This window comes from Mobula birostris, chromosome 22, assembly GCF_030028105.1.
Source record: "Mobula birostris isolate sMobBir1 chromosome 22, sMobBir1.hap1, whole genome shotgun sequence".
Classification (NCBI taxonomy): Eukaryota; Metazoa; Chordata; class Chondrichthyes; order Myliobatiformes; family Myliobatidae; genus Mobula; species Mobula birostris.
In genome coordinates, this window is record NC_092391.1 from 18,596,643 (window position 1) to 18,623,379 (window position 26,737).

Below are 26,737 nucleotides of genomic sequence, written 5' to 3' on the forward strand. Positions count from 1 at the left end.
GGTACTTCTAGTAGGCATGTACACACAGTTTAACAAAACTAGAAATCTACAGAGCTAACATGAAATATTCAACATGGATTAAATAACTTTTAAGAGCTGACTTGGAGACTCTAAGCCAGAGAAAACCAACCTATCAACGGATAAATAGTTAAATATAAAGGATTCTGACAACTCTTAAGACCCAGGCTACATAATTTGCCCAGTACGAATCCACAAGCAGACATAACAGTATGCACCAGCTCCACTGCTTTACCCCTCAGGGTATTCGTCAACCAAACAATCTCTGTTTTGTGATGTACACTGTACCTGCATCACACTGCACTGGTACCTTAGCAACAAAACTATTCTTACCAACAGAGTGTCAGGGCTGTTTCCTGTAATAGTAGTTTTATTGGTTCAACTTCAAATACTCCAAACAGCTCCAATTTAATAATAAGCTGGAATGTGCCTGCTTAACTTGGGTTGACAATATCTTGATGCGTTTGCTGAATCGGGCTATTTGAATCAGCTCTACGTAAAACTTCCGACTTGCAAACGTTTGTATGAATGATTTCTTTATTTACATTTTTTTTCCCTGGGAAAGGGTTGGGTGTTTAACATCTAAAAACAAAAAGTCACCACATGACAATTTCACAAATCTACTGGGAATCACCAAACTCATTACAGGAGAGGGACTCCCAAAGAAAGGGCTGAAGAATGGCTCCTTTCAACTTTGTCCAGCCCCACCAGCCCCGACAATGAAGTCACAAAGAGGGCAGTTCAAATTCATCCTGCAGGCTTTTGAGCTGTGAATGAACAGCTGAACCTGTTTTCTTCTGGGCTTGGCGTGGCCTCCTGATAGCTTGTTGAAGTATCCCATGAGGGACTCCTCAGACCTTCGAGTAAATCTAACTGAATAGCCAAGGCCTGACCTATTACTTATCACGATTGAAATCAAAGGCCCATATGTTTCATTTTGCAAATCTACACGTTTTTGTTGATGCTCACCAGTAGCCTCTTTCCAAAATAACATTGCTAATTAGAGCTCAAAGGAGCTGGCAATCTCCAGTTTCTCTCTCTCTCTCTGCTCTCTCTGTTAACAACAAGCTATCACAGGCACATCTGTCCATTTGACTTGCACACACAATGCGAAAACAGGAGCAGGAGGAGATTACTTGGTCTTTAAAGTCTCCTCTACCCCCTCAGTGGGATCATTGATGACCTTCTACCACAATCCCACTCCCCGGTGTTATCACCGTATCCCGCTAATCCCACAGAATCCAAAGATCTATTGATCTCCAACTCGATGACGGTCCTCAATAGTATGTGGAGGTCCGTAGATCCACAACTTTTCGTGAAGTCATTTCTCATCTCAGCCATAATGGCAGGCACCGTAGAAAGAAGGTGAAATATTGCACCAGGAGACCAGCCAAAGATGACCTAACTGAGCATCAGCAACACTCACAACACGCTGGAGGAACTCAGCAGGTCGGGCAGCATTCGTGGAAAAGATCGGTCGATATTTCGGGCCGGAACCCTTCATCGAAGCTGCCCAAACTGCTGAGTTCCTCCAGCGTGTTGTGAGTGTTGCTTTGACCCCAGCGCCTGCAGATTATTTTGAGTTTACTAACTGGGCATGAGCTTGGCATAGTTTTTATAACCTCAGTTGAAGAGATTACCAGAAAAAACTATGCTCCCTCTAATTTGTAATGACCAGTGTGCACAAAAATCTTGTGCCATGCAATTTTTTGCCCAGTGACAACAACATGTGCAGGCTGAATAATTCCTTCAATAAAAACAGTTTAAATAAGCCAGTTCTAAAATCTGCAGACAAATCATTGCAAACTTCACATTGTCGACACCATCTGCATCAGAGACCGGAAAAGGAAATGTGATTGTGTACAGTCGTGCAATATACTTAACGTGCCAATGAGGTAGAAGGTGACAACTTTTTATGTGCAGTTAAATTCCTTTGTGCGCTTGTAGCAAAAGACGTGTGGACGCACACTCCTTAGAGGGAACATTGCAGTAAAGTGATATTTTGACACATAATGTGGTGAGAGAAGACTTAATTAAATATCAGACCACAAAACAACATGATTATCCACAGGTCTAATCGTAAATCCAGTTTTCTATTACAATGATGGGTGAACGCTGTAATATAATTACTGAAGTTCCTGAAATCTGGGTGTTGTCGTTGCTACATTTCATGTCTCTGCTTTTGTCTGCGGTTTCCTGTTACCACATTAGCACAATCCACATCACGATTTACCAGTTATAAGATCATAATACCATAAGATATTGGAATTAGGCCATTTGGCCTGTCAAGTCTGCTCTGCCATTTCGTTATGGCTGATCTGATTTTCCCCTCAGCCCCAGTCTCCAGCTTTAGACCATAAGACCATAAGACATAGGAGCAGAATTAGGCCATCTGGCCCATCGAATCTCCTCCGCCATTCAATCATAGCTGATCCTTTTTATTGAAATCTCCTCCTCAACCCCAGTTCCCGGCCTTCTCCCCGTAACCTTTGATCCCATGTCCAATCAAGAACCTATCAATTTCTGCATTAAATACACCCAGTGACCTGGCCTCCACAGCTGCATGTGGGAACAAATTCCACAAGTTCACCACCCTTTGGATAAAGAAATTTCCCTGCATCTCTGTTTTGAAAGGACACCCCTCTATCCTAAGGCTGTGCCCTCTTGTCCTAGACTCTCCCACCATGGGAAGCATCCTTTCCACATCTACTCTGTCTAGGTCTTTCAACATTCAAAAGGTTTCAATGAGATCCCCCTCTTATCCTTCTGAATTCCAGCGAGTACAGACCCAGAGCCATCAAACCTTCCTCACATGATAACCTTTTCATTCCTGGAATCATCCTTGTGAACCTCCTCTGGACCCTCTCCAATGTCAGCACATCTTTTCTAAGATGAGGGGCCCAAAACTGTTCACAATACTCAAGGTGAGGCCTCATCAGTGCCTTATAAAGCCTCAGCTTTTCCCCCATATCCCTTCATGCCCTGATCAATCAAAAATCTATCAACCTCTGCCTTAAATATACATATAAACTTGGCCCACACAGCTGCTTGTGGCAAAGAATTCCACAGATTCACCATACTTTGGCTAAAAAAATTCCTCCTCATCTCCATTCTAAAAGGACCCCCTTCTTTTCTGAGGCTGCTGTTGTTCCTCTCCAAGCCTTGTGGTGCATTGGGTGACAACCTTGCCATTTCTTTGACATTTGTCTGTATTTTTATGAGGCTGAGTTGCTAGCTCGATGCTCTACCCAGCATGGATGAAAAATGTGCAAGGTGGCCGACTGGATTCAAACCGGGGATCACTCGCCTCACAGTCCGATGTGGATCCCACTACATCACCGGCCAGCAACCTCACGAGTTATTAGCTCTCACTACTCTTTCTCCTACAACAGCACAAATCCTAACACCCTAGTCCCAGCCTTTCAATCTGGGGGAACATCCACCAAATTCTAAGCCATCAAGTCTCTTGAGAGTGAAATATTTCGATAAAATCACTTCAAATTCAGCTCATCTCAATTGCATGGAAACCTAACTAACTCAAACTCTCCTTGTAGGACAGCTTCATCGCTTCAGGAATCCAACCACGGGCTCATCAAAGCATCCTTCCAACTCAGCCCTCCGAAGACAATGCATTTGCAACGGGTAATATCACAGAACCATCTTATTCCAAGCCAAGATGATGGCTGTAATGCAGTTTCCCATAAGGATGGTAAACAGCTTAGTAGTGCCAAGTATATCTTCTTTGAAACTAAAATGTATCTGTAACAGAGAAACACTTCTGCTGTTAATAAACTGCAAGTGTATCTTTAGGTTGAAAAGTTCTGTACTGCAAACTTAGTTGGAATCAAATTCATTGAAGCACAGAATTGCTCAACACAGAATGGGGCCCTTTTGACACACCTCTTTACACCTATCTACACTAATCCCATTGGAACCATCTCCCTCTGTGCTTCTATTGTCCCTACTCTTGTACAAATGGTTCCTAAGGTTGTCATAGCCGGGGATGGTAGTGGGGATAAGTTCCCACTACCTATAAACTGCTCCAAATGGCGTGCGTCTCTAACAGCCTCTGACAACCAAGTCCAACTCTTGGCCTTCACCCGTGGCTTAGCTACTAGGCCTGGCGGAACTGTTTCTACTGACAAGAGAAGGGGCAAAGGCGGATCATTGGCGCCTCAAAACCAGCTGCTTCGGGCAGGTGGGGCTCGTCAGCCTTGGACAGCAGCCCGCCTAGGAGAAAGAAAAATCTGAATTTAAGCCTCTGCTGTCTTGTGGCCATACCCACCCATGGGAAAGGCTTTGGGAGAAAATCCTGAGGAAGAAATCCAGAGCCGGGGTCCCTAAGGCAGTTTGATGCCATTCACAACTTCACTCTGGCAACCTCTGCGACGGCACTGGTGCCAAGCTGTATCGGCACTTGCCCTTCCCTTGGACTACATCAGTGACGTGGAGAGGGGGAACCCACTGCATGGGCAACAGCTGGTTCTTCAAATTTTCCCACCCAGGCTTGTGCCCTGGAGAGAACACAGTCCACCAGAAGCACAAACCCATGATCCCCTGGGATCGACGTCTGCCTACTGTACTTGTACAAATGCCTTTTAAACATTGGAATTGTTTCTGCCACCATCACCTTTTCTGGCAGCTCATTCCAGACGTTCACCATCCTCTGTGCCTCAGACCTCCTTCCAATTTCTCCCCTCCTGTCAAACCTGCACCCTCTAGTTTTAGACTCACTGCATTGGAAGAAAAGATTTGGACTATGCAAACAATCTATGCCCCTCATCATTTTATAAATCTCTTTAAGGTCACCTCTCAGACTCCTCAATTCCAGTGAGAATATACCCAGCCTTTCATCATAGTTACAGCTTCCTGTTCCAGCAATCACCCTTTGGATGTGGAGAGGGTGTTTCCTACGGTGGGGGTATCCAGAACTAGAGGGCACAGCCTCAAAATTGAGAGGCGACCCTTTAGAACAGAGGTAAGGAGGAGTCTTTTTTAGCCGGAGAGTACTAAATCTGTGGAATGCTCTGCCACAGACTGTGGTGGAGGCCAAGTCTATGGGTATATTTAAGGCAGAAGTTGACCATTTCCTGACCAGTCAGAGCATCAAAGATATGGTGAGGAAGCAGGTGTGTCGAGCTGAGTGGGATCACGGTTCAGCCATGATGGAATGGCGGACTAGATTCAATGGGCTGAATGGCCTAATTCTGCTCCTTTATTTTATGGTCTTATGGTCTAAATTCTGTCTGCACCCTCTCACTATCCTTCCTGTCTTGTAACAGCCAGTACCGCCAGCAGTACTCAGAGTGCCGACTGAAACGAGGGACACTAATGCAGAAGATGGAACAATTTACATGTTTGGCTCATGAACTAACATGACCTGTTCTGGTTTACACCAAACGACTCCACTTACTGCATCCAAGACACAACTTACATTTAACTTAAACAGCAATCTTGACAGTCTTTTGGCAGCTGGTGGTGAGCAACAGAACCGACCACCGCAAAAAAAAAAGCTCTGACAGCAGTGAAGCAGATGGCAGGAAATATTAACAAAACCAGGGATTTAGTGTTATGGGCAAGTTCCAGGGTGCCACTCGATGGTGCAAGGAACAGTTATCATGAGGGGAAAGTTTTTAAATTAAAACCAAGTGAAGCTTGTTTCCAGTTGTGGAAAAACAGACGTGGACTGTTGGGAAGATCTGCTTCTACACAAGCCATTGAGCGACATTCACATACAAAAGAAATTCAGCGAAGGAGCATCTAGACCCACGATCTGTTAGTGTCAGCACCCGTCACCAAGCACATCAGATGCATGGGAAACTCAGAAGGGAAATTATGAACTTCATTAGGGACATTGAATAAACTCCTGGACATGGATGATAGAAAAATGGAGAACTATGTAGGAGCTAAGTGTTAGATTGATTTAGAATAGGCTAAAAGTTTGGCACAATGTCATGAGCTGAAGGGTCTGTACTGGGCTGTGTTCTATCATCCACTCACAAAGTTTCAAATTCTATTTTAAAAAAGGGATTTCATAGAAATGCAGTCATCAGACAAACGTTGCTCAAAATGATAAAGTATCTAAGCCAACGTTCTTTACTTCACTGGTGTGTTCATTCTATTTCTTACATCTTGCGAATTCTTGGCCAGGTTGACATCGCAGGGATAATTAATGGGCTGTTTTTGTCTTAGAGACTCACTCGATGAGAAACAAACCAAGGCGGCCTTAACTCATTTCACTTAAGACCTTTACTGCGTTCGGATCTGGAGTTTATCATCATGGGTCTGGCGTTATTTAAATTCTAGCCCCAGAGGCAAAATGACAATGTTTCCAGTTCATTGTGCTCGGTACCGAGGGAATTCCACAAAGGAAAGGCCGACTGAAACTGACATCTTACCACTTAAGAACTCTAAGCCTGTTTCACGTTGATTCTGTCACAGATAGCAGATGCCAAGTGTTGTTACTGCCTCAACAAGGTATTCTGAAAATTTCAGCTGACATTCATCAAAAACAAAATCATCTGCTATCGTATTCACATGCTTTATAACCCCTTAGTGTAACACAGCAGCTTCTATGAAGAACAGGTCTCTGACAAAGTAGTTTCAGGGATGTAACATTAACCCAGCCACTCCACACACCTGAAAACATCATTCTTGTCAAGTCTGCTGTTGCTAATGAAGAAAAGCAATTAGGTATTTAGTGTTTCTTAGATAATAAAGGTATGTGTGGGACTGCCACTGGACTAACCTCTCAAATCTTTCAATCACCCACTTAACCTTAGGAATTATTGCCTAACCTTTCCTTTCCAACGGCTTGTCCCTTTTCCAGAACACACAGTGAGTTCAGTGCTATTGAAACCCAAGTAAGTCTAAATCATGAGTTCAGTAGAATCTTATTAAAAACTTGCCATTAAGTTTTGAAGGGACTGGGAAGAGTTAAGAATCCTCTAGCATTAAGCTTTGCTGACAGAATTCAAAATGGGATTTAAAATATTTTGCTCCCTCAAATCTATGACAACATAACAAATTATTTAACTGATTTCCCCATGTTAAACAGACGAAGACAGAAATTGTTTTAGACAAAAAAAAACATTTTGAAATCTCTAAAATCAGAACTTAGCATTTGAAAACTGAGATCTAAAATATCTATGATTGTGAAAAAGCATTACTGATACTCAAACGAGTGAGTATTTAATGTAGATGATGAAAATAATAACACTCTAATGCAAGACAGGCCGGGAGCAGAAACGGTCTCTCCCTGATGCTATGATATTATACATTATAAACAGTTCTAAAATAAGGTGATTTTCTAAATGATTTCCTGTCTCTCCTCAGCTAGAACAGTGGCTCAGTGACAGCTCTCCGCAGTAGGACAACCACTTCAGTGATTATATAGTGTGGGAGGGAGGATATTTACAGGTGCACAGAATACGTTCCTTTCATCTTCAGTCCCAGGTAATTTCTATCATTGATCTCACCTTCCTCTTCCAAGGTTGGTGCTATTTCTTTGTAACCAACATCTAAACATTAATAAAACAAATCCTATCAATTTCAAGCTCATTAAAAAAAAGACAATAGGATTAAACACCTGGGCTGGACCCTAAGAGGAGGATTTACGGATTTAAGTCTGTTTCAAATGTTCATTTCAACTCAACAAAAGCAAATAATCCTTGGAGAAAGAGGCTAGTTGTAGCAATTAGAGAGATTGTATTTATTTATTTATTTGGAGATACAGTGGAGTAGGCCTTTCCAGCCCTTTGAGCCTTGTTGCCCCAGCAACACCCAGCAACCCTGATTTAACCCTAACCTAATCATGGGACAACTTACAATGACCAATTAACATACTTGGTATTTTCCTGATAGGCTACCTCTTCTGCCTGTAAAGAAGTTTATATCAACCTACTTGCTTTTCTAAAATCTGATCATCAGAAGCTGTTTTCTTATTTTGGTCATTATTAACTGATTGCCCACCATGCACACGTTTGAAGATTTCCTGCAAACCCAAGCCTTCAGAATGAAAGAAGTTATAGCAAGAAAGGGGGCCCATCCATGAGCACTTGGCACAGTCCAGGCCCTTTACCCCTCGATATTTTGCAGACTTTTTGACCTACTCTAAGATCAATCTAAACCTTCTTTCCGAAACTGCCTTCCACTTTTCTGTCATCCATGTGCCCATCTGAGAGTTTTGTAAATGAAGTTCATAACATCCCTACTGAGTTTCCCAGGCACTTTACATGTTCGGTGACAGACACCAACATCCGGCAGCAGATCGCGAGTCTGGATCAGGGGTTCCCAACCCTTTTTTTTATGCCATGGGCCCTTACTATTGACCAAAGAGACCATGGACGCCAGACTTGGAAGCCCTGGTCTAAACGCTCCTTCAATGAATTTCATTTGTGTGTGAGTGTCAGTCAACGGCTCGTGTAGAACCAGATCTTCCCGACACTCGAAGTCTGTGTGTTCCAACAATTGGAAACAAGCTTCTGTTGGTTAAATTTTTAAAACTTTCTCCTCATGATAATCGTTCATTGGACCATTGTGTGTGCCCCTGGAACCTGCCCATAGCACATAGTCCCTGATTTTGCTAATATTTCCTGCCTTCATTGCTATAGTTTTTTTTTTGCCGTGTTTGGTCCTACTGCTCACTACCAGCTGCAAAAAGAATCTTAAGACTGCTGATTGTGTTAAATAAGTTTCTTGTTTGTTATGTCTCCTCTCTCGCTGTGAAATGGGGACACTTCTTTTCCCCTTATTAGAGGGAGAAAGAGCCTGTGGTGTACTGCAAGTCTGTGTCTTTATTGATGCTTGCTGCACACCTGAGTGCTCGTTGGGGGGGGGGCTGATAATTTTTGCTGGTGGTGGGGGGGGGGTCACTGCCTTCCTGCTGCTTATGCATGGGAGGGGGGAGCTGGGGGGGGGGGCTTTGGGGTTCTTACGGTTAACTGTCATTCATTCTTTGGGGCACTCCTCTGTTTTCATGGATGCTTGTGAAGAAAAAGAATTTCAGGATGTGTATTGTATACGTTTCTCTGACATTAAACATACCTATTGAAAATACCCTAATGTTAGAAATTTTTCAACTGCTGAAGCTAGGTGCTGACGGAAGTTAACCACCATTCTGGAACAACTTATATTAAAAAGATGCAGAAGAGCTGACCGAAGCCCGTGAAGAGTTAAATGTCTGTACTCTTGAATCAAGATACTCCAAGGAATGCAGGGTGTTGAGAGAGATGTTCCCCAAGTGGTTTCAGTGACTAAAGGCCACCACGTATCAACGAGATAACAAACTGGAGACACAGGAGACTGCAGATGTTGTACGCTGGGGCAGCAAGCAACCTGCTGGAGGAACTCAGAGGGCTGAGCAGCATCTCATCTGGCAATTCCAGAGTTTGCTGCCGATATGCCGCCTAATTAACATTCAGTTTGAGAGGACTTGATTACGGATGTGATGCTGAGGCTTTATAAGGCATTGGTCAGACCCAAGTTTTGGGTCTCTTACCTAAGAAAGGATGTGCTGACGTTGGAGAGGGTCCAGAGGAGGTCTATGAGAATGATACCGGGTGTGAAAGGGTTAACACTTGAGGAACGTTTGATGTCTCTGGGCCTGAACTCGCTGGAGTTTAGCAGAATGGGCATTGGGATGTCATTGAAACCCATCAGATATTTAAGGGCATAGATCAGGGGTTCCCAACCTTTTTTATGCCATGGACCAATACCATTAAGCAAGGAGTCTGTACACCCCAGGGTGGGAACCCTTGGCCTAGATAGTGGACATGGAGAGGACGTTTCCTATAGTGGGGCAAATCTAGAACCAGAGGGTGCAACCACAGAATAGAAGGATGTCCTTTTAGAACAGAGATGAGAGAAATTTCTTTAGACAGAGGGTGGTGAATCTGTGGAATTCATTGCCACAGACGGCTCTGGAGGCCAAGTCATTGGGTATATTTAAAGCAGAGGTTGATAGGTTCTTGATTAGTCAGGGCATCAAAGATTACGGGGAGAAGGCAGGAGAATGGGGTTGAGGGGGATAGTAAATCAGCCATGATGGAATGGCAGAGCAGACTTGATGGGCCAAATGGCCTCATTCTGCTCCTATATCTTATGATTCGTGACTGTAATTGATTCTTGCCTTGAGGTAAGGAAAGGTTTAAAAAACAAGTTAGGTAATGCATCTATTCTTAATCACCATTCAATGTGTATCTGAATGGAGAGCAAATATGCAGTGACATTTATCAAGGTCCCGACTGGCTCAGCTGTGAATCTCTCCGTGACTGAATAACTTGTCTACATTCACTGCATGGTTCATTCACGACGGGAAGCCACTGGGGTGAGTTACCGCAGGTCTCATAGGAATAGATCCTTCTAACAAATTCAGAAAATGAATGGGAAAAGTCAGGCAGGACTACGTCTGAAATAAAGTTAGAAAATGAAGCAAAGCCACTTGAAAAGGAAAGGTGAAAAAGCTCCAAAAGTTAATCTTAAATGTGGTTGTAGACCATCCACCTGAATTGGCTATGTAATATATTTTACTCAATACATTCATGAAAATCAAGGCCCACAACAGTTGAATCTATAAATGGAATCTGAACTAAAATGAATCTAATATTCTATTTCCATTAGATTCCACGGTAGATAATGGACAAAAGAAAAATGCAGAGCCATGTGGGAAGGAAGTGTTCGATTGATCTTGGAGCGGGTTTAAATGTAGGCCCAACATTGTGGGCCGAAGGGCCTGTAACTGTGTCATAATGTTCCATGTTCTAATGGGTAGGCCTCCTCTCTTACAATAATTTCCTTTCATTTTGAAGGGCTGGGTTTGAGGGAAAACTTCAAAAGTGCACATGGTGGGTAAAGATTAATAATGAGCACAAAACTACTGGATTGTTTCAAAAACACATCTAGTCCTGAAGGGTTTAAACCTGCCAGCTGATCCACCAACGGTGGGTGATCTTAAATGCCCCCTGAAATAGCCCAGCAGGATGTTCAGTGCAAGGACAGTTAGAGATGAGTAATAAAAGCTTTCTGTGGCCCAGATTAAAAAAAATAAACTGGATCACGCAGAGACAATCTGACTTTAGGGCAGGGAAATCACATCGGACAGGTGCACTAGCATTCTTTGAAGGGGTATCAGTCAAAGTGGGTAGAGGGGGAACCAAACACGAGGAAATCTGCAGACGCTGGAATTTCAAGCAACACTCAAAAAAAATGCTGGTGAACGCAGCAGACCAGGCAGCATCTCCAGGAAAAGGTATAGTCAACATTTCGGGCCAAGACCCTTCGTCAGGACGAACTGAAAGAAGAGCTAGTAAGAGATTTTAAAGTGGGAGGGGGAGGGGGAGATCTGAACTGATAGGAGAAGACAGGAGGGGGAGGGATGGAGCCAAGAGCTGGACAGTTGATTGGCAAAAGGGATATGAGGCTGGAGAAGGGAGAGAATCATGGGACGGGAGGCCTAGGGAGAAAGAAAGGGGAAGGGAAGCCCAGAGGATGGGAAAAGAGGGAGAGCCACACAGGTTTGGATTTTCAGAAGGTATTCAGCATGCAATTCAGAAGGCTGCTTTGCCAGATAAGAGATCATGGCACTGGGGGTAATATTAAAGAGAGAGGGAGAGAGCAGCAGATAACTTGTGGAAGCAGTAGGTGGATGATAAAGGTGTCATTTTCAAGTTGACTATCTACAACAACTGAAGTGCCTCAAACCAGGTTCCCACTTGTACAATGTCATGAACACTGATTTCTGTAACTTTCCGTAATTCTTCCCCTTCCCCTCTTCGTCCATTCCCCACTCTGGCCCCCACTGCTCTACTCCACACCTACCTTCCACCTCCTTGTGGTGCCCCCCTCCTTCCCTTTCTTCTATGGTCCATTCTTTTCTCCTATCAGCTTCTTTCTTCTTCAGCCCATTACCTTTTCCACCTATCACCTCCCAGCTTCTTAGATTTTTAGCTTGATCTACATACCCCACATTGTGTACACGTGCACCATGTGCGGTTTAAACTTTCTCCCAACAAAGCAAAACTTGTGAAGATTGGAGTTTGTGGCATCAAAAGAAATCTTGAGAGACAACCAATAATTCTATTTATTTCCTCTGTTCTTTTTTAGGGGCAGCCACATCAATCTCATTCCTGTTTGCAGGCAATGCCATAGCTGATAAAGTTTAGAAGAGTTCAAAAGCTTGGAGTAAATTTATTATAATTAGTCTGCAAGTACCCTGAAACCTCAACCTTAATAACAGATGTTGGTGTCGGATTGCGAGGGGGAATTCGTTGAATGCCTACAAGATAGCTTTTTAGAACAGCTTGTGCTTGTGCTTACACAGGAAATGGCTATCTTAGGCTGGGTGTTGTGTAATAACCCAGATCTTATTAGGGAGCTTAAGGTAAAGGAACTCTTAGGAGACAGTGATCATAATATGTTTGAATTCATACTGCAATTTGAGAGGGAGAAACATAAGTCATGTGTGTCAGTATCACAATGGAATAAAGGGAATTACAAAGGCATAAGAGAGGAGCTTGCCCTGCTGGATTGGAGGGGGATATTGGTGGGGACAATGGCAGAGCAGAGATGGCTGAGGTTTCTGGGAACAGTTCACAAGGTGTAGGATAGACATGTCCCAAAGAAGTAGTTGTTTTCAAATGGCAGGGGTAGGCAACCATGACTGAAAAGGGAAGTTAAGGACTGAATACAAGCCAAGGAAAGGGCATATAATGTAGCAAAGATGAGTGGGAAGTTGGATGATTGGAAAATGTTTAAAATCAGACAAAAGGCAACTAAAAAAGCTATAAGAGGGAAAAGATGAAATATGAGGGCAAACTAGCCAATAATATAAAGCCAGGTACCAGAAGATTTTTCAGTTATATAAAGAGTAAAAGGAAGGTGTGAGTTGATATTGGACCACTGGAAATGATGCCTATGAGGCAGTAATGGTGGACAAGGAAGTGGTGAACTTAATAAGTTCTTTGCATCTGTCTTCACTGAAGAAGACACTAGCAGTATGCCAGAGGTCTGTGAGTGTCAGGGAGCAGGAGTGAGTGCCATTGCTATTACAATGGAAAACTTGCTAGGCAAACTCAAAGGTCTTAATGTGGATAGGTCACCTGGACCAGATGGCCTACATCCCAGAGTTCTTAAAGAGGTTGCTGAAGAGATAGCAGATGCATTGGTCATGATCTTTCAAGAATCACTTGATCCTGGCATGGTCCTGGAGGACTGGGAAAATTACAAATGTCACTCCACTCTTTAAGATGGGAGGAAGGCAAAAGTAAGGAAGTTATAGGCCAGTCAGCCTAACCTCAGTGGTTGGGAAAGTGTTGGAGTCAATCAGTAAGGATGAGGTTTTGGGGTACTTGGAGACTAATGATAAAATAAGTCAAAGTCAGCATGGTTTCTGACAAGGGAAATCTTGCCTGACAAATCTGTTAAGAGTTCTTCAAAGAAGTAACAAACAGGGTGTACAAAGGAGAGGCAGTGGCTATCATTGAGAAGGCATTTGATAAGGTGCCACACATGAGGCTGCTTAACAAGATAAAATCCCATGGCATTACAGGAAATATTACCATGTATAGAGGAATGGCTGACAGGCAGGAGACAGTGAGTGGGAATAAAGGGGTCTTTTATGACTGGCTGCCAGTGATTAGTGGTGTTTCTTTGGGGTCAGTATTGGGACCGCTGCTTTGCACATTGTTTATCACTGTTTTAGATAATGGAATTGATGGCTTTGTGGCAAAGTTTGCAGATGATATGAAGATGAGTGAAGGAGTAGGTAGTGCTGAGGAAGCAATGCGATTGCAGAAGGACTTAAGACAAATTAGAAGAATTGGCAAAAAGGTATTAGGTATACAGTATCAGGAAATGTACGATAATGCAGTTTGGTAAAAGGAACAAGAGCGCAGACTGTTATCTAAATGGGGAGAAAATTCAAACATCAGAGGTGCAGAGGGACTTAGGAGTCCTCGTGCAAGACTCCCAGAAGGTTAATTTATAGGTTGAGTTTGTGGTAGTAAAGAAGGCAAATGAAATGTTGGCATTGATTTCAAGGGGAAATAGAATATAAAAACAAGGAGATAATGCTGAGGCTTTATAAGACACTGGTCAGGCCACACTTCCAGTATTGTCAACAGTTTTGGGCCCCATGTCTCAGAACAGATGTGCTGTCATTGGAGAGAGTCTAGAGGAGGTTCACGAGAATGATTCTGGGAATGAAGGGGTTAAGATATGGGGAGCATTTGGCAGCTTTGGGCCTGCACTCACTGGAATTTAGAAGAATCTGGGGACATCTCATTGAAACCAACTAAATGTTGAAAGGACTAGGTAGGGTGGATGTGGAGAAGATGTTTCCTACGGCGGGGGTATCCAGAACTAGAGGGCACAGCCTCCAACTTGAGGGGCAACCCTTTAGAACAGAGGTAAGGAGGAATTTTTTTAGCCAGAGAGCAGTGAAACTGCAGAATGCTCTGTCACTGACTGCGGTGGAGGCCAAGACCGTGTGTATATTTAAAGTGAAAATTGACAGTTTCCTGTTTGGTCGGGGCATCAAAGGTTATGGCGAGAAGGTAGGTGTATGGGGTTGAGTGGGATCTGGGATCAGCTACAATGGAATGGTGGAGCAGACTCGATGGGCTGAATGGCCTAATTCTGCTCCTGCGTCCTATGGTCTCTTATTATCAAAATAAGTATATGTCATCACACACTACCCTGAGACTGATTATCCTGCAGGCATTCACAGTACAAAAAATAAATACAATAGAACCAGTGGAAAACTACACACAATGACTAACAAACAACCAATGCGCAAAAGAAGGCAACCTGCACAAATACAAAAAAAAACAAACAAATAAAGAAATAACACTAAAAACACAAGTTGAAGAGTCCTTGAAATGACTCGATAGGTTGTGGATTCAGTTCAGAGTTGAGGTGGGTGAAGTTATCTACTCTGGTTCAGGAGCCTGATGGTTGAAAGGTAATAACAACTCGAGAGTCACTTTGCATTTTTGACAGCCAGAATGGATAGTTTGAATAGCATTCCAACTTTTATAAACCATAGTCTGCTACTTTTTTCCCTGCTTACCATTGTACAGCTGCTCTGAAAACTTCACTGCCAAATCCCGTTTGATTTTCCTCACTTCCTTGTCCATGGTGAAGGCCTCGATGTCCGTGTGAGCATGGTACAGAATTGTCCCACCTGGGGTCTCATAGATACCTAACCATTTACCGAGAGAAGAAAGAGGAAAAAAACACAAAAAATTATTGTTGACTGACAAAAATAATCACTTTTCTGACAGAAATAGAGTTGGACACCATTCAGTCCCAGCTTGCTCTAAAAGGCATCTGTCATTATCTGCTCACTGGGACTCACGCAGTCCACTTCACACCTTGCAGTGAAAATTTCCAGATTCCTTGTTCTATCTGCACTCATTCTGACTAAATGACAGGGTTTAAGCACTGATTCCCCTCAATGTATGCCCAGTGGCCTCCCTGAAAGCCTGTAATTAAACAACTGCCAGTAAGCAGAGAGAAACTCAGCTGTGAAAATTAAGCTGTCACCAAGTGCTCAGAGCTGGTCCTCGTCTTCATCCGTTCAAAGGGAAAGCATTTGGAAAAATCTGATTAGGTTTGTAAAATACAGCTCTGAGCTGCTTTCCCAGCTTTTGCACTTGGCGGTGGATAAGGAGAGAAATATTGTTAAAAGGAAAGCAAAAACAGGCAGATTTATCTTTTGGTATGGCAAGTTGTGACAATTATTTAACCACCTTAATTCTCAAGTATGACTAAATATTTTTCAGCTGTAAAAGTGCATGTTTCCTTCAGCAACACAGCTGCAGACAATTTCCATTTTTATACATTTAACATGAAAGTTAGTACAGGTTTCCAAAATCAACATGTTAACCTGTGGAAGATGTCTTTGGTATTTTATACCTCCTTCTACATTTACACTGAAGCTACATTCTCTCTTTGGATTTTATGTTTTCCGATTAACAGGCTGATATTCCACATACTTCAATTAAATGCAGACAATAATACACATTCAGTTCCTTGTGCCTGCCTCAGTCACTCACTAAGATTATGGCTGAACTGTATCTCTGCTACGTTTCTGAAACAACCCCATCAGTCTGACTTCCCTTAACGTCCAAAGACCTATCTATCTCTGCCAAAGATATACTGAATGGATTAGCTGCTGCAGCCCTCTGAGTTTACGAGGTTCACTGCTCTCTGAGTAAAGAAATTTATTTTAATCTCCAATCCAAATTTCTTACTTTGACACTGTGATCTCGGGGCCTAAACATACCAGCCAAGGGAAAAATCCCAGCATCAACCCTGTCAAGATCCAAGAGAACTTCAGATGTTTTAATCTGATCTCCTTGTATTGATCTAAATTTGTGAGAATATAGGCTCAGTCTGATCAATACTTGAGGGGATATCCCAGGAGTCACTCTGGGGAATGGTTTGTCACATTCCCTCTATATAGGTCAGAAGACCAGACTTGCATATGATCAAAGTCAAGGTTAATTTATTATCAACGTACATGCAGGTTACCACACACTAGCTTGAGATTCACTTTATTACAGGCATTTACAAGAAAATAAAGAATTTATGGAAAATGATACACAATCAAAGACTGAAAAATAACCGAAGTGAAAAAGAAGATAAATTGCACAAATATAAAAAATAAATAATACTGAGAACAAGTTGCAATCTCATCAGAATTCTATATAAATTCAGAAGGCTCAGATTCATTTTATTTTACTTATCACATATACAGCCCAAAAGAAACTCTGCTTTTGCCAATGTTGACTGCACTTTCTTCAGCTACCTCATCCCTGCCCATTCACCCAGTTATTCCTCAGAAACCCCTCCCCATCCTCAGGACTCCCTGTGGTATCCCTCCAGTTACAAGATTCAACCTGAGATGACACATTAATCCCCACTCATTGTTTCTGTTAATGGATTATACCTAGTAAATTATCCCCAATCCCAAATGTTCTAAATCTGTTTAATAATCTCTTGTTGGCATTTCCTTGCACACTTTCCTGATAGGCCAAATGCACCACACACCCCACTACATCCCAATTGCCTAGTCACTCAGTTTACAACAAAAAACTCAAATAGATATGCCAAACCTGATCTTATTTTCATAAATCCCTGACCTATCCTAAAATAAAGTGTTCTGTTGTCATGTCCTTAATGATGTTCTAATGTCTTCCTTGATTTGCACAAGTTAATGGCTCTACAGTTCCATGTCTTCTCCCACCCGACTTTCTTAAATAGATTAGATTATGAGGACACTCAGTCCTCGTTTATTGTCATTTAGAAATGCATGCATGTATTAAGAAATGATACAATGTTCCTCCAGAGTGATATCACAAAAAAAAAGGACAAACCAAAGACTAACACTGACAAGACCACATAACTATAACATATAGTTACAGCCATGCAAAGCAATACCATAATTTGATAAAGAACAGACCATGGGAACGGATAAAAAAAAGTCTCAAAGTTCCGATCGACTCCCGATAGTCCCCGATAGCAGGCGGCAGAAGGGAGAAACTCTCTCTGCCATAAACCTCCAGGCACTGACAACTGTTGATGCATTGGAAGCACCTGACCCCAGCCGACTCTGAGTCTGTCCGAAAACCTTGAGCCTCCGACCAGCCCTTTGACACTGAGCACCAAGCACCATCACTGCCGAGTGCTTCGACCCTGTCCCAGCCACCGGGCAACAAGCAAAGCCGAAGATTCGGAGCCTTCCCCTCTGGAGATTCAGGATCACACAGTAACAGCGGCAGCGAGAAAGGCATCTCAGAAGTTTCTCCAGATGTTCCTCCGTTCTCTCACGTTTGTCTCCATCAAATCAGGATTGTGCACGGCACCCTACTTGACAGATTACAGATATCATTCACTGGAGTGGCCGTGCAAGCGCAAATAGTGTGGTTACATTTGCGATACCATCCCAGAACCTGTGGAATTGTAGATGGTGACAGTCCATCCATCATCACTGCTGTATCTGCATCTCTTCAAAACCTTGAGATGGATGACAGACATCCACAGAATTTGTGAATTACTGGCCAAATTTCATTACTCCAATATTTCTTCCCCCACCCAAATGGTTGTTGTGACACTAGTGTGGTAGCGTAGTAGTTAGTGCTTGTCACGCTCACTTTCGACTTCCACCACTGGCTAGCAGTCTTGTGAGAAGGATAGCTGAATGCGCAAGTCTCTCCCTGCCAGTACGCAGCCTCTCCAACAGCAAGCCTCATGGAGTGCCTCCTCCTCACTGGCGACACACGGAAACTGAACTCCTTTCGGACTCAGGCTTAAACAACAGAGGACGAGGAGGAGGTCTGGCCCCTGCACGCGTAGCACGCAGGACCACCGGTGAGTGGACACGCCCTGGTGCTTGTGAACCAGGTCCCCAGCTGTAAGCAAGTAGCCCCGCTGCCTTGTGGGCAGCCTCAGGAGAGACAAAGGCTACAGGAGTAAACGCAGACAGCAAATTCGGAGTGGAGCCCCTAAGGGGGTTGGACGTCACTGAACACCAGCCGAGCTGGTGCCAAATGTTTTGCTTTGCCTTCCTTTGGACTAGACCGGTGAGGCTGAGAGGGATCTTGACAACTGGGTATCTCAGGATCTCCATACCTTCCACCCAGAATTGTAATCCATTCTCCCTCGAGACTGACGGATGTCATCATCACCTTCCCACACCCCCATACTAATGTCTTTCAGCACCATATTCACTGTAGACCACTTCTTTTGGAGTGAGCTTCATGTGTTCTTCCATAAAGCCAAATACAAGATTATTAATTTGCCTGTAATTTCCCTATTCCGAGTAGAATTTTCACAGGCCCAGTCTGTGAAAGACTATGCTACCTGTTGCTATTCTTCTCCATTTTACGATTGAAGCTTTAAACACAGCCTGTTTTTATATTTCTCTTCCCTCATTAATATCTCGGTCAGCAAGTTCTGAACATCTCCCAAACCTCAGGGTGAATGCAACATTATTACATGCCTGATCCTTTGATCTAATGCAACCAACATCAAACAGTAAAAGAAGAAAAAAAAACCCTCCCAAAATGCTGGAAATACTCAACAGGTCAGGCAGCATCTGTGAAAACAAGTTTGATTTCTAAATTATCTCGGTATTAATGAAAAGTTATAGACAGGAAACATTAATTCTGTTTCTTTTACCCAAGACATTGCCCATCCTCTCATATATTTCAGCATTGTGCGTTTTTACTCTTAGCCGAGAAGCTCTTTTCTCTGCTGTTATTTTTGTGCCTTTACGGGATATTTCATGGAATCATAGAGCCGTACAGCACAGAACAAGCCATCTGGCCCATCAGACCCATGCTGACCATTCCATCCATCTACACTATTCTCATTTGCTCGTATTAATTCGCCTCCTTCTTTTGTCTCGCCTATTCAAGTGCTTAAACGCCTCTTTTAGTAGGTCATCTTCACTCCTATAGTCAAACTCTTTCCAACTCCCACCATTTACAAAACTCTTCCTTTGCCAACGATAACTGCACATTCTCGTATCTGCCCAAATGCTCCAGGTAAACTGAGAGACTGTATCTGGTTCCACCCCTTCACCTGACAGAGCATTCCAACTATCAGTCACTTTCTGTGCAGAAGATCTTTCCCTCTCAATCTCCTTTAAAAGTTCCTTCCTACCACCTTAAACACGTATGCAAAAGTATAAGAGACTTAGGGTAGGTAGATTCTTTTCCCCAAGGTAGGGGCATCAGAACCATACCCCTACCTTGCGGAAAAGAATCTACCTACGCTAAGTCTCTTATACTTTTGCATACCTCTAACACAGGGGTTCCCAACCTGGGGTTCGTGGACCCGTCAGTTAATGGTAGGGGTCCATGGCATAAAAAAGGTTGGGACACCCGTCAGCTTCCTTTGCTCCAGAAAAAGCAAGCCCAGTCTATTCAATCACTTCTCAGAACTTAGAAGTCCTCAAATCTGGACAACTTCCTAGCCGATCATAAATCAGGTGTTAAAGACTTAAGTGCTAGTCACTGCCTGTCTTTTTGTTCTATCTTAATGTAGCATCCCAATCTACTATTGCCAGCTCACACTTTATGTTTACATAGTTTGTTTGGCTTGGGGTCAAGACACTCCTTTCAACATTAAAAAAAATCAATTTCAATTTTAATATGAAATTGTATTTTATGATGACTGACCTATAGAGTGCTAGACTTTTAATAATCCTTTGCCATAGCACAATGTCAGGTTTAAAGCAGCTGTTCCCAACACTTTGATCTCAGAATCAGGTTTAATATCACTGGTCTATGGCATTAAATTTGTTGTTATGTGGCAGCAGTACATTGCAATACATAATAATAAAAACTGTAAATTACAGTAAAAAAATATATGAAATAAGTAGCGCAAAAAAAGAAAAAAATAGTGAGGTAGTGTTCATGGGTTCAATGTCAATTCAGAGATCCGATGGCCGAGGGGAAGAAGCTGTTCCTGAATCATTGAGTGTGTGGCTTCAGGCTCCTGTACCTCCTCCCTGATTATAACAATGAGAAGAGGACATGTCCTGGGTGATGGGTGTCCTGAATGATGGATGCCACCCTTTTGAGGCATCGCTCCTTGGAGATGCCCTGGATGTCCGGGAGGCTAGTGCCCATGATGGAGCTGAGTGAGTTTACAACTCCCTGCAGCTTATTTTGATCCTGTGCAGTGCGCCCCCCAGCCCGGTATCAGACAGGGTTGCAGCCAGTTAGAACGCTAGAAAACTCTTGGCTATACTCCATGAATATGGCTACCATAGTATTACTGTAATTTGGTTTGTCTGAGACCAAAATATAGAAGTCCCTCATGATTATGCTAAACACATGTTAGTTGTAAAATTATTTTCTGATTTTGCTATGTCCTACGTTACCACTAATGTCTCCTGCCCTCTGTTTTAAGCTCCGCCCAAATAAATCCTACTTTTCTGAGCTAAGCTTCTTTCTCTCTCCCCCCCCCTCACCATTTTGCATTTTAGTGAAGTTAGAGAACTGAAATAGTTAATTCCCAACCCTGGTTACTGTGACAATGTCTGCTCGATGTATACTAAGTGGCGGCCAATTATTCTTAGTTGTAGCAATATGCTGCCTAACTTGTTTGGACTATCACAATCAAGCAGATAAAGGGCCTTAATATTTTTCATTTTACCTTTCGTACTTATTTTTCTTGGAGGTACTCTTACATTCACGTGCCCTGCTTCTTCCTGATACCTGATTCCCATTATCAATTTTGCTACCTTACTCACCTTTTCCCCTTGACTTTCTTGCCCTTTTTCAGCATCCTACCTCCTAATACTTGGTTTCAAGGGTTGCTAGTGTAGTGCATTTAATACTTCAGTAATATTGTAAACATATTGTTTGATTCGGCAACTGTGTTTGTTTACATAATTCAGTACAGGTTATATGCAAAAAGTATGTGAATGGCATACGTTATTATGCCACCGTGTCACATATGAGCGTCTCACTAAAAGATAGGTCTCCTAGCTTCCGTGCTTTTCTTTCAATTCAGTTCTGGAGTTACAAACTATAACAGTGGGAATGAGTAAGTTTTAAAACAAATCTGAGGCAACTACCCACCTGTTAAGATATAGCATGTTTTTCTTTGCAAGGGGAGAGAGAGAGAGACGATAGAGTTTTTAAAAAAGCGCAGCATGTGGTTCTTTAAAAGGAGAGAGAGAGAGAAAGAGAGAGAGAAAGAGTTCACGTTAAAAAAAAGAAAGACAGAAAAAGGTCGAAGTTAATAAGTGACAAGTTCGGCCACAGGTTCGTAATACATTTTTAAAAATCAGAAAAACTGGCTATATCTGAAAGATAGACACATTTGATTGCACAATAGATAACTGGATTATGTATACTGAATGAATTGAGCAGTATTTTAAAGCAAATGGAATAGCCAATAAGAAGTGAGTGCCAGTGTTACTGAGTTCAACAGGTAGAAAAGCATATAGTTTGTTAAAAGTTTAACTGCTCCAACCAAAACAGCCAAAATGAGCTTTGTTGATATCATGAACATAATGTGGGAATATTTAGAATGAAATCAATTGTTGGCTGCAGAATGCTTTAGGTTTCATAATCAGAATCAAAAGAAAGGAGAGTCCATTTCAGCTTGTGTAGCTGAATCGAAGAAATTGTCTGAGCATTGTCAGCTCAGTGATGGGCTTAATGATGCACTGAGAGATCAGTTAGTTTATGCAATCTTACAAGAAAGCATTCAAAAATGGCTCCTAACTGAAGCACAAGTCACATTTAAAAGAGCAGCTGAAGCCGCTGTATCAATGGAAACAGCATCCAGAGGCAGAAGTGAATTGCAGCCAGGAGTGAAAGTGAATGTGAACAAAATTGCAACATCTAAACAGAAACTTTCCTGGCTGAATAAATTTTGTTACCACTATGGCAGGGGCTCACATACGCCATACCAATGTGAATTTAAAGGTGAAACATGCAGAAAATGCAACAAAGTAGGACACATACAAACAGCAGGTCAGGCAGACAAAATAAATGCACTGCACAGGGAAAAGAAAAAGTACATGAACTTGAATGGCATTTCAAAGATACTGAACTGAAGCCTGCAGATATCCAACTAATAACTTACAGTATACTGGAGAAAAGATAATTTCTGAGGGAATGACATTTCTAACAGTGAAATACAACAGCCACAAGCCACATTGGGCTTGTATGTGGTTTAAAAAAAACAGGAGTGCCATCATTGTGAGGTCATGATTACAAGGGTATGCTCAGAAAATTCAAGCAGTGGTGGATGCCCCAAGGCCAAAGGACATGCTGTTGGATTGTCCTGTTTACCCTTGGAAAAGCAAATAACTGAAAATTTACTGAAAACGACACTCCTCCTGTTGTATTCTCCCTAGTGCAAATCAACGTCTCCCTATTACGGCAGAGATGATCCAAAATGAAACCAGAAAAGACGCCATACTGTCTCAGGTCTATATGTCAACCCAGAATAGCTGGAATGTGCAGCAGAAATTCCAGTTCTCCCATTTTTACCATCGCTGGGATAAACCTGCCTTTGCCAGATGTTGTTTTATGTGGAGAGTTGATATACCATCCAAGCTGAGAGTTAAAGAGTTGGGGGAGCTACATGCCGGCCATCTAGAACATCCCAGAAATTAACTGGGATGGATCAGCAGATCGAGCAGCTTGCCATGCACTGTTCAGAATGCCAACACGTCCAGAAGACGCCAAGAGCAGCACAATTCACAACCAACAACTCACCAGCCACGCAGTTCCTGGGGTGGCCCTTGCACTCACGTTTGGATCTCTTTAAACCCAACCTCAGAAGGATGACGCAGGACATACAGATGAGACAAATTGAGGGCTCCTCAAGCAACTAGGTTTGATGTTTCACTCCTGGCAAGCGGTTCTGGCGAAAGACTACAGAGCTGATCAAAAGTGGGAAGACTATGTAGAGAACAGCACCACTCTCCTACACAGTGGAGACTGCATCTGATGTCATCTGAAGATGACACATCAATCAGTCGAGGGGAGCAGAGTCGATTGTTAGAGAAGAAAGGTGCCCAGAGCTGTCAGAATCATCTCCTGCAGTCCCAGAGTCAACTCCTACAACCACCACTTAGAAGGTCCCAGAACCTCAGATTGTTTCACAGTCACAAGTCTCACCTATCAAGCAGAGTGACCCACTCCCGTCGTTAGGAATATGTTATCCCACAAGTGTAAGAACCTTTCCACAGTGATTAAATCTTCAGGCCTGAATGAAGATTCACTATGCTGTGGATGTCAATATGGTAGTTGTATGATATAGTATACAGTATTAAGACTAGAGGGCAATAAGTTACATATTTGAGTTGAGGTGCACTCTATGGTGAGTTCGTTTATAGCTAAGTAGGGAGGAGTGTAGTGTATTTCATATTTCACTAATATTTGAATAATAATGTAAATATATTGTTTGATTAAGCATTCTTGTTTGCTTACATAACCATTATGGGTTATGTGTAAGAAGTACATAAATGGCATACATCATTATGTCACCACATCATATGCAAATGATTCACTAACAGAAGAACAAAGTATACACATTTCCCAGCTGCCATGCTTTCCTTTCAATTAGTTTCTGGAGCTACAAGACATAAAAGCTAGTTGTTCAATGTAAATGAACACAAGTGAAGTCATTCAAATGGAAGAACTTTGTTCTCCCACTACTGGAGCCTGTTCCCAATTAACTAAAATTATTTCTCCCACACTAGTCTTTGAACCAAATGTTTAGCTCTCTGACTCCTGCTGAAGGGCCTCAGCCCGAAACGTCGACTGTACTCTTTTCCATAGATGCTGCCTGGCCTGCTGAGTTCCTCCAGCATTTTGTGTGCATTGTATTAATTTAACTCTCTGATCTTATTGGTCCAGTGGAAGTAGAGTTATAGAGCACCACAGCACAAAAACTGGCTTTTTGGGCCACCTAGTCCAAGGCAACCTGGTCTTCAGCCTCATCCCATCTACCTACATCCAGTACTGTACTTCTGCTGGCAGCCTGTCCCATGCACTGGAAGAGTTCCCCCTCAAATTCCCTTTAAATGTTTCACCTTTCACCCTGCCCTTATGACCCAACGCGAAGGGAAGTGTGTGCAACCCCCACCCTGGTCCATTACTGTCCTAGTAATGTCGCAACGTTGCGAAATGCGAGTTTCAGAAGCTTGTTGCAGATCGCAATACACAATGCATCACTGTGATGCAATGATTTTGAACTGCATCCACAAACTAAACCTGCCCTTTCAGTTTTAATTTATTTCATGATTAATTAAGCTACCTATCTATGCTCGTTAGTTATAATTTTAACTAGACTCAAATCAAGTGTCAAAATGCCATTTTTAGTTAAAATGTTTAAAATTTCAGAGTAAAATCCTTAAAATTGGAACCAAATTAACTCAAAACATCATCAGATTAAGCCACTGAGCTATAAACAAACAAGGTGTATTTTTATCCTGTAATCTTTACCTTTGACTCATTAAGCTTCTGATTGATCAAAGTCATTATGTTAAAGCACTGGATGTTTTATGTTCTCAAAATCAGCAGAGGAATAGATTAAAGACATTCAAAGAGATCAACAGATAGTTAAACAGGTACTTCACAGTTCTTAAAAACAGATCAGAAAATAAAACTTTGCGGGAAATGTAATCCATTTGTGCCTAACCAACAAATTAAGGGAGTTGGTTATCTTCCAAAAATCAAAATTTCTGGGAAAGTTCAAGCGGATTAAAAGCACGAAATATACTAGCACGCCTGAGGAAGGGAGGGTGAGTGACCTGGAATTGTGAACCAGTTACCTTAACATCAATTGTGAGGAAAACGTTGGAATTCACTACAAGGAAAAGCACACACAAAATGCTGGAGGAACACAGCAGGCCAGGCACCATCAATGGAAAAGAGAGAGTCCGTGCCGAAGGGTTTCGGCCCGAAACGTCGTCTGTACTCTTTTCCATAAATGCTACCTGGCCTGCTGAGTTTCTCCAGCATTTTGTGTGTGTTGCTCGGAATTCCAGCAGCTGCCGATTTTCTCTTGTTTGTGGTGACTGACAATTTATGAAGGGAAGTATAGGAAGCAGATAGATGGTTTACATGGAAACTGCTGGGCGTATTGTACTTAAGTTACCAAAGTGTTGAAAGGAAATAAGAATCCCTCAGGTGTGCTGTTCCTACCACATTAGGGCAGGTCAGTTCTCAGTGTGGGTCCCAAATCAAGAATTCACTGCTCATTAACACATTCACTGGGATTAATTCATGCGGCCATTGGGAATAGAGCCGAGGCTCCCATTTCAATTTTGGACTAGATGTGTAAGGGATGAAGTGGTTGGCTTTCTAAATATGCAACAGCTATGTGTCTGGCAGAGTACAAGAAGGATAATTTTACCCTGGATGCAATCCAAGTGATGTGTATGGAATTGGGCAGCCTGCAGCATATCCTCGAGTGCGTTGGTTGCTTGCAAAAATGACGTATTTCACTGTATATTTTGGTGTACATGTGATAAATAAATCTAAACTTGACTCTGAGATCTATAAAAAATCGGAGTAAGTTTTCTTTTAACACATTTTCTATATTTATCTGCTTTAAACAGGAGACATCCTTTTTAACAATCACTGACATCTGGCTTTCACTATTTCAGTGTTTTCCATGGAGTCATTAAATCCCAATTTATATATGTAAATCAAAATGTGACAATATTCCATATAACCAAATCCTAAGGAGTTTGAACAACTCAGACTGAATGGCAATGGTACCATAGTAACACACACATCAATGGAAATAAATACACAGTTGATGTTTCAGGCCTAGATCAGCACTGGAAGCAAAGAGAGAGATGTTCGGTATTTTAGAACATGTTTCTTAAATTTAAAAATAAAATTGCGGTAGGTTTCAAATTTTAAAATCGTATCTACTTTTAAATATTCTTCTGATTTGAAATGTTTGTGTTAAGCTACATGAAGTTTAAAATCGAATTATATCCTACAACTGTGGCATGAAAGGAACCTCAGTTCAATTTGACAGAACAGCCTCATTTATTGTGGAAAATACAAACAGATTAATTCAACAGTGAAACCTGGATCTGTTCCTACTGTGGTGATATCACGTGTAAGAATGTGATAGGAGAGAGTTCTAAAAGTTCTATGTTTTCCAGAAGATGTTTCTTTATTAGTAACCCACGGTACGTATAAATATAAAGAACACAACACCT

General features: G+C 42.2%; 1 protein-coding gene across 1 annotated transcript in view; it reads right to left on the reverse strand.

The window, feature by feature from the left end:
- The window catches only part of ass1 (argininosuccinate synthase 1), a 189,098-nt gene that overhangs the window by 16,544 nt on the left and 145,817 nt on the right, over positions 1–26,737 (reverse strand). Inside the window, exon 12 of the mRNA XM_072240198.1 lies at positions 15,086–15,217. Within this exon, the coding sequence (XP_072096299.1) occupies positions 15,086–15,217 (132 nt within the window). The remainder of the gene's footprint in view (positions 1–15,085; positions 15,218–26,737) is intronic.